The sequence below is a fragment of the Clytia hemisphaerica genome, unplaced genomic scaffold (genome assembly GCF_902728285.1).
Source record: "Clytia hemisphaerica strain Z4C2 unplaced genomic scaffold, Clytia hemisphaerica genome assembly, whole genome shotgun sequence".
Taxonomy (NCBI): Eukaryota; Metazoa; Cnidaria; class Hydrozoa; order Leptothecata; family Clytiidae; genus Clytia; species Clytia hemisphaerica.
The window spans coordinates 530,037-539,612 of NW_027103674.1; the positions used below are offsets into that span (position 1 = coordinate 530,037).

The following is a 9,576-nucleotide window of genomic DNA, read 5'->3' on the forward strand; positions in this document are numbered from 1 at the left end:
ATAAATTATTTCATTTTGCCAAAATAATTAATTCGTACTAATTAGAGGACGGATTAAATTAGAAGAATGACTAATTCGAACTGGACGGGGAATCTTATTTGTTCGAATTACAGAGAGGCTGTTTTTTAGAAAGTATTTTAATAGAAAGTTTTTCCTTGACGGGGGACTGTGGAGTTAAGTTTGATTCGTAGAAAGATTCAAATGATAGAAGTTCGAATAAACGAGAGGTTACTGTACTGAACTTAAATAAATTTTGTCAATCAATGCTAGAATATAATACTTTGAAAAGCTAAATAATAGTTGATTATTTTATATGGTACAGAGTTATTATGAATGCTAAACGCTTGAGCTAAATTAATAAATTTGTTTATATATGTCGCTCGGAAATAAAGTAGGGGCCGAGCCTGGCGGTACCAATTTTTTCACATTATAAAAAACCTAAACCAAAAAATCCATACTGGGATCGGCTCCGTTAATACAAAATTGATTTCTTTACTTTGCAATGATAAACACGGATGCGCATACATTTCAACAAAAAAAATTGTACAAGTTTTTATATCGCAGTTCATTTCGAAATGATTGGAAAACCGTAAAATTTACCCGGCGGGGGCACTCGTTCTGAGACCATATGTTCGGCCCAAAAATTGACATGAAGTGTTATAAAATTCCTTATAGTTATAGAAAAAATGACGTAGGAACAAGAACTGTTAAAATTGATTACAAAACCTACGTCACAACCACGGAGCGCTGTCTTTTAGTTTTAATGACTTGTTCTCACTTGTTTGGTTTCCGTAATAAATAACAAGAAAGTCATTATTGTGAACTTTGAACCGTCAACTGCTCTAACTTGGACGATTGGTCGAAACACATGGGACTGGTTGATATATCTGGTCTGTATTTTCACTTACTGTTAAATCTTTTTGACAACAAATTTGTCTTGACATCTCCATCAAGTTTATCTCAGGCAAATTAAGGCCTGTCAAGATTTTTCAAATTTACCTTAATTTTTTATCACCGTTTCCACTTGTCATATCATATCACTTCATACATCGAAAGAAGCGTATTGGAGTGTAGATCACTGGAATGGCTGTGCTATAATTAATTTTTTCACCCAAAAAAAGATATTAGGCAAAAACCAAAAAATGCTGACGTCAGCAAAACTTGTTTTTTGAATAACTCCAGTTAGCAAAAATTGCAAAAATGTTTCTATTAATGATATGCAACTTTTGTCCAAATTTCATGTTTATACCATAAGGCAAACTGGAGTTATTCAAAAAACAAGTTTTGCTGACGTCAGCATTTTTTGATTTTTGCCTGATATCTTTTTTTGGTTGAAAAAAATAATTATGGCACAGCTGCTTTGCTTTTTAATCAAATCCCTTAAAAGTAATTAAGACACCCCTGTCTCAGTGCCCCGGTGGCATGATTTCAGTACATGATTTTTTTCAGTACATGGTTTCAGTACATGATTTTTTCCTACGTCACTGCAGTAATCAAATTTTTATTGCACTCATTTGTGAATTGAGATATAAATTGAATAAAGACAGCGACAATAAAAAACAGTTCTTGAATTCCCAAGCCATTTAGGATGATTACAAATGAGTGCAATAAAAATTTGACAGGGGTGTATTAAGAACTTAATTGCAAAAATGCTAAGTTTTAATGGGTAATTAACCTTTTTTTTCGAAGTTTTTTCAAACTGTCCGCAAAGCCTTTTTCGATATAATCATATAATCATTCTTTATGACAGCTTTATCTTCGTTGGAAAAAACCATCTTTACGCAAGTAAAACTGCTTTTGACTGAAGGTCAAAGTTTCAGAAAAAAAACGCCGGTTTACTTTTTTCGAGCGCAATGGAACGACATCTATTGAAAAGAAGACCTTCCATTGCAATTCTCTCGCGTTCAACAAGACCGTCAACTTAGCCAAATTTTCAAGGAGTAAATTTCTCCGTATTTCAATTTTTTTAAGTAATTTTCAATTTTTTCCTAAGTTTGATTTGTCAACTTAGCCAATTTCTCCGTATTTCAATTTTCAAATTAATTTATCAATCAATTTTTTATCAATTTTTCCAAACTTGTGCAAACTTAAGTCCTATATTTGGATTTTGTCAAATTTTCAATTCATAAAATTTAGAAATATTCAATTTTTGTTTCAGTTTGAACAGTCGTTACAAACAAAGCCTGATTGCATTCCTCCAATCAACCCCAAATCCCTACATTCAAACAGAATCGCCTCAAAATCAAACAGCTGCCAATTACATCTACTGTCCAATCGTCTTCATCGCCACGCCCACTCAACAATTTGCCGCTGCGCATGCTACTTCGGAGCAAAAAGAAGTACCAACCACGGATAGGACCTCGAAAGTCCAATCCAAAAATGGCAACCAAACCAGATAATCAAGTGATACCAAATCAAGACGAAACTATTCCGTCAGAACTCCATCGTGATGTACCAAAATCAGACACTGCAAAGGGAGCTATACCCAAGCTGCCAAAAATAGACACCTCACAGATCGCTATCGCTAAGCTGGTGAAATCTGCAGAGCCAGGATTGAAACTCATCCAAGAAGACATTGAAGATTTCATAGACGAGAATCCCATCATTGATTTGGTCGATATTGACGAAATAACTGATTCCCTGAACGCCATTGGGACACTTAAAGCAACATATAAACGATTGCATACCGAGCTTCAATTTGGTGAAGATCAAAGCTACCAAACCACCTTGCAAACCATCAAAGCATACACCAAAAAAGGTCTCGCCAAGAAACGTACCTTAAAAAGTGCTATCAATCAAACAAACCAATCGGCACAACTCAAATCTATCGAATTTGCCACCAAAAGTATTCATCAGAAACTCAAACTCGTCGAAAGCAAGACATCCTTTGTTCCATCTCAATCACCAGATGCTGAACTCAAAAACGCACAAAAAGGAACAAGTGACATCTACAAATCACTCGAATGCATATCTAAAGATCTTCAACCACTCATCAAAGAAGCCTTTGGTACCACCAAACAATCCGAAGTTTTTGGACTTCAAACACGGTATGAAGCTTCACTTACCAATCTTCGCATACTCATTTCAATTATCGACAAAGAAGTCTCATCTCGTGAACTTGAGAAACATTCAAAATTCAAGGACTCCATCCTCAAAATCAAGCTTCCAAAGTTCAGTGGATTCGAATCAACTATGGACATCTACACCTTTCAAACTGAGTTTGAAAAGATTCACCTTCGTGATACACCAAAAATCTTCCTACCAGACCTACTTCGAAATAACTACCTGGACCAGCCAGCACTGTCAATCGTCAAAGCGGACACCGACATTGATGAGATGTGGAAACACCTCAAGTCGTCCTATGGCAACACAAAGATACTACTCGACAACAAACTTTCAGAGCTCTCCAAACTTGACATCCTCTCCAAGATCAAATCACCATCCAAATCTGCAGACGTCATTAGCAAAATTATCAGCACCATGAAGGATCTAATGCTACTCAGCAAAAGGCATAAGATCGAACAAAAGTTGTACAATGGAGATGGACTGTAACGTATCTACCTTCTCATGGGCACAAGCATGACAACAAGATGGCTCCAATCAACGTGCGAGGACGAACTGGAAGAGAATGATCTATGGGACCAACTCATCAAATTCCTTGAGATCGAACGCAAAATCCAAGAGCAAAAACAACTCATCTACAAGCAAGAACAACAGAAACCTGAACAGAAACCACACAAACGAGATTCACCTTCCTATCATTCTGACGTCAAAGACGAACTGGTATGTCATATCTGTGGTGATCGCAATCACGTCGCAACCAATGGTCCAAGCAACACCAAAATCGTACAATATTTTGCATGCCCAAAATTCGTCGAGATGTCACCACTGGAAAGATTCCAAAAACTACGATCAAAGGGTCTATGCTACCAAAGTTTATATCCAGGTGCACAACGCAGATCCGGCAAACATCAAGATGGTCAATGCCAACGAGCCTTCATCTGCAAGCATCCGTATCACGACCCATTCACAACCAAAATGCACGTCCTCGTATGCGATTCCCACAAAGATGGCCAACAAAATCTTGATCTGCTCGAACATTACAAATCAAGATGTATCACACGCCAACGTCAACTTCCATCATTCTCTAAAGAAATCAATTTATCACATCTTGCAATTGAAGAACATCCACCAATCAAAGATGAAGCCAACACCGTCGAAGAATCAAACCCAATCATCAAAGCAATCTACATGCTCCAAACGATTGAAGTCGATGGTAAGGAATATACAATCTTCTACGATACCGGATGTGCTAACTTCATCACAAGATTTCAAGCAACTCAATCGTTGGGTGCTCGAGCTGTTCAACAATACTCAGGCACAGTCTCGATGGGAGAAGTCGGAGGTATCACATCTCACACAGACCAGGGCATCTACAAAATCGTTCTTCCACTGGCCAACAATCAAAACACAGAGATGGTCGGAGTCTGCATGGATAGGATTACAGCTACGTTTCCATTCTATACTCTCCAAGGCAAAGTTGAAAGAGATATCCAGCATCATTACCAGGAACAAGGTGGTGATCCAATGCAATTACCAAGTCTTCCAAAACGAGTCGGTGGAGATGTTGACTTCATGATTGGGATTCGACATCTTTCAAATTTCCCAGAGAAGATCTTTGAACTTCCATCGGGATTAACAATTTACAAGTCAAAGTTCAGAAGCGTCGATGGCAGCCAAGGAGTTATCGGTGGTCCACATGAAGTATTTGGAAGAGTCCATGCATTTCATTCCTTCCAATCAAGCCACTTTATCAACAGCCAACTGAAGATCTATCGCCAAGGATACAACGTCAATCCAGACATCGGACTACTGGGTTACGAGGACACCAAACGAGACTACAACCAATTCATTCAAGTGGAATCAACTGGTAGTGAAATCAGCTTCAGATGTGTCAAATGTCGAAATTTCACCACCTGCAAAGAACACAGTACTGAAGACACAATGAGTATCAGAGAAGAAGTGGAGCAGGACCTAATCAATTGTTCTGTGAAGGTCAACGTCAACGAGTGCATAACAACTGCTACATTACCATTACTCCAAAATCCTGAGACTGCACTTGCACCAAATCGAAACATTGCTCTACGTGTGTACAATCAACAAGTCAAACGTCTTGCAAAGAATCAGCAGGACAAGGATGACATAATCAAATCGGAATCCAAGCTTCAATCACTTGGTTATGTCGAATATGTAAAGAACCTACCAATTGATCAACAAAGAATGCTCCAATCAAACCCTGTGCAAAACTTCATTCCCTGGCGTGCAGTCTGGAAACCATCATCAATCTCCACACCATGTCTACGATGTCTACGATGCTTCAATGCCAACTGAATCTGGGAAATCACTGAACGACATCCTACCCAAAGGATGCAATGGTATGAATAAACTTCTTGAAATTTTCCTTCGGTGGAGGGGACATAGATTTGCATTCCACACTGACATCCAGAAGATGTATAACACTATCAAGCTCGATCAATCTCACTGGTGTTTGCAACAATACCTATGGCATGAATCACTTGCCCATGATGCATCACCAGACGAAAAAATCATCAAGACTCTTATATACGGAGTTAAATCAAGCGGAAATCAGGCAGAATTCGGTTTGAGGGAGACCGCCAAAATCTTCCAAGACCAACATCCAAATGTCTATCGTACTGTTTCAAAGGATATCTACGTCGACGATTGTTTATCTGGGCATTCAACACTGGAAGAAGTCCAAGAAATGTCCCACGAGCTTGAAGTAGTCATATCCCACGGTGGTTTTGCTCTCAAAGGTGTAACAATCTCAGGAAGTCATCCAAACGAAAACCTCTCATCAGACGGTAAAACAATATCAGTTGCTGGAATGACGTGGAAACCAAAGGAAGATTCGATCGCACTTGACATCAAAGACCTCAATTTTGCAAAACGGTATCGTGGCAAGAAAGTTGGTGTCATCAATGAAGTACCAGCAAAATTAACCAGAAGACAATGTGTATCCAAAGCTTCAGAAGTCTTCGATCTATCTGGAATCGTCACACCAATCACAGCATCGCTCAAATTAGATTTACATGATCTAGTAAACCGAAAACTATCTTGGGACGACACATTGCCTGAGAATCTTCGTCAACTCTGGATATCGAACTTCCAACTCATCTCAGAAATTAAAGACATCACCTACAGAAGAGCTATCGTACCTGAAGATGCTGAGAGTCTACAAATCAACACGTTGGATTTTGGTGATGCAAGTCAATCCATTGCATGTTCAGCTATATATATTCGTTTCAAGAGAACCTGTGGCAACTACTCGTGTCAACTGATTTTTGCTCGTTCACGTATCCTACCAGAAGACATGACTCAACCAAGAGGAGAACTAGTAGCAGCACTTCTAAATGCTCACACTAGCGAAGTTGTTCGTCAGGCTTTCTCAACTCAACACAACGCATCCCACAAGTTCACTGACAGTCAAATCGTTCTTCTCTGGTTATGTAATGAAGACAGACCACTCAAGAAATGGCTCAGGAGTCGTGTGGTTGAAATCAAACGTTTTTCTTCATCATCAAATTGGAGTTACATCAAGAGCACTGACATGATCGCAGACATAGCAACAAGGAGATGTGACTCAAATGAAGTCATTGCACCCAACTCTACATGGATCAATGGATTCCCATGGATGACTGGTGACGACTTCCCAAATCTCACAGCAAAGGAAATATCACTCAGCCAGAAAGAGCAACAGGAAGTTTCCAAGGAAGTCAACACAACAGAACAACAATCACACTTCACCAAAGCAGATGTCAACGAAGCATCCAAGTTCTACAAGTTCTCAAATTACTTAATTGACCCGTTACGTCACAGATTTTCAACAATATGTCGTATCCTTGCAATGACCATCAGATTTCTTCGAAATTGCAAACATTCCAAATACAATCACATTCCAAGACTCACAATTGAAGAATCATTGGAAGCTGCAAAGAATTACTTTTACAAGAAGGCTACCCAAGAAGTGATGGAATTCGTGGAACCATCAAAGTACAAAAACAGCAGCAAAATGGTCAACAAAGTGATGATCTACACTGGACGAATTTTACCAAACGACTCGATTACCATCACTGGAAAAGCAACTCAAGCAATGATTGATCTGTCATCTACTACTTTTGCAGTACCAATTGTGTGCCGTCATTCACCAATAGCAATCAGCATTCTTAACGAAATCCATTGGTATCATCCAACAGTTCGCCATTCTGGTATTGAAACCACATACAGATATCTTCTTCAACAGATCTATGTCATTGATGGAAGAAGCTTGGTCAAATCAGTACGTACATCATGCGAACGATGCAGGTACTTGATGAAAAAAACCATCGACATTGAAATGGGACCAATCTCACCGCATAATTTGATGATTGCACCCGCATTCTACTCCACCCAACTCGACATATGTGGACCATTCCTTGCCTATTCACCACAACAAAAACGTAAAAGCATCAAGGTATGGATGGTCGTCTTCTGCTGTGCTACAACAACAACTGTATTAATCAAGGTCATGGATGATTACAGCTCAACGGCATTCATTGAAGCATTTATCAGATTGTCATGTGAGGTTGGATATCCAAAGCACGTCCTTACTGATGAAGGCAGTCAACTCCTCAAAGGATGTGAAGGCCTGCACTTCGATTTCATAGACACCCAGTGGAAACTATTCATCAACTATGCTGTCGAGCTTAAAGTATGTCCTGTTGGGGGACACAACATGAATGGACGTGTTGAAAGAAAGATCCGAGAGATTCGTCGATCAATGGAAACTCAGTTCACAAACCAAAAGTTATCACTGATGCAACTCGAAACACTTGCCGCTCAAATATCTAACAACATCAACAATCTACCAATGGCAATTAGAGGGATGAAAGGAGACTTCGAAAGCATCGATCTACTAACTCCCAATCGACTACGTCTTGGTCGAAACAATGATCGAAGTCCTACTGGCTCGTTCAACATCGTCTTCAAGGATCGAATACTGGATCAGAACAAAGCAATATTCGACGCCTGGTTTGAAACATGGCTCGTAAACCATGTACCTCAACTCATGTTTACTCCAAAATGGTTCAAATCAGATCGAGATATCAAGAAAGGAGACGTTGTACTCTTCACTAAACACGAATCAAAGTTGTCATCCAGCTATCAATTTGGTATGATCGATTCCATTGAAACTGGTCGTGATGGTAAAGTTAGAAAATGTTACATTCGATATCGAAATGCCAATGAAAAGAAGGATCGAGTTACCTTTCGTGCTGTACGAAGTATTGTTGTTATTCATCATGTTGATGAGATTGATTTAATGCATGAACTTTACAAAATTCAATGAATTGTCTTGCTGGGGGGAGTGTAAGGATTCATCCTTAGTTCCCATGAGAAAACTCCTCTGCCTTGACGTCACGAAAAATCTAGACTAATTAATTTTTATAATTACCTTACGCGTCCCTTAGGGACTTGTTTCTACTTCAACTATGTCACAGCATTTTCCTCTCGTCACTTACTCAAATTTTTAATCAGAATGAACTTTGTTGTTAACAAGAGAGCGTTGAAAGAACTTTGAGACATGAATTTGATTTTCAATTTTTTGGTTGATTTTTGATTTACTTGATTTTGATTTCTTAATAAGAGTCTTGATGATTTTTTCGTCTGGTGATGCATCATGGGCAAGTGATTCATGCCATAGGTATTGTTGTAAACACCAGTGAGATTGATCGAGCTTGATAGTGTTATACATCTTCTGGATGTCAGTGTGGAATGCAAATCTATGTCCCCTCTACCGAAGGAAAATTTCAAGAAGTTTATTCATACCATTGCGTCCTTTGGGTAGGATGTCGTTCAGTGATTTCCCAGATTCAGTTGGCATTGAAGCATCGTAGACACGACATGGTGTGGAGATTGATGATGGTTTCCAGACTGCACGCCAGGGAATGAAGTTTTGCACAGGGTTTGATTGGAGCATTCTTTGTTGATCAATTGGTAGGTTCTTTACATATTCGACATAACCAAGTGATTGAAGCTTGGATTCCGATTTGATTATGTCATCCTTGTCCTGCTGATTCTTTGCAAGACGTTTGACTTGTTGATTGTACACACGTAGAGCAATGTTTCGATTTGGTGCAAGTGCAGTCTCAGGATTTTGGAGTAATGGTAATGTAGCAGTTGTTATGCACTCGTTGACGTTGACCTTCACAGAACAATTGATTAGGTCCTGCTCCACTTCTTCTCTGATACACATTGTGTCTTCAGTACTGTGTTCTTTGTAGTCCAGGAAAAAATGGCCAAAAACCCACCTTGAACGGGACTTTGTGAACCATGGTTTTTTAGCTTCCTGTGTACCTATAGATTACAGTTTGGGATGGTTTTCAGGCTGAATAGGTGATAAAACCCTAAAATTTGACCTAAAACAGGGTCTTTTGCTCAATCAAGGGTCCCCCCTTTACTAGTCGATTTTTCAAAGTGCTCAAATGAACAAACTTTTGTGCTAACCTGATAGAGCTCGAA

General features: G+C 39.1%; 1 protein-coding gene across 1 annotated transcript; it reads left to right on the forward strand.

Moving 5' to 3' along the window:
* The first annotated feature begins 5,509 nt into the window (after window positions 1–5,509).
* Window positions 5,510–8,404, forward strand: LOC136803545 (uncharacterized). The gene has a single exon (XM_067060286.1). It carries the CDS (start codon window positions 5,510–5,512, stop codon window positions 8,402–8,404), a length of 2,895 nt encoding a protein of 964 aa, XP_066916387.1.
* The last annotated feature ends 1,172 nt before the right edge of the window (window positions 8,405–9,576 follow it).

Bases quoted from the DNA above. Each gene is read 5' to 3' on its own strand.
- LOC136803545 (XM_067060286.1), top strand. From the start codon at position 5,510: ATGTATAACACTATCAAGCTCGATCAATCTCACTGGTGTTTGCAACAA.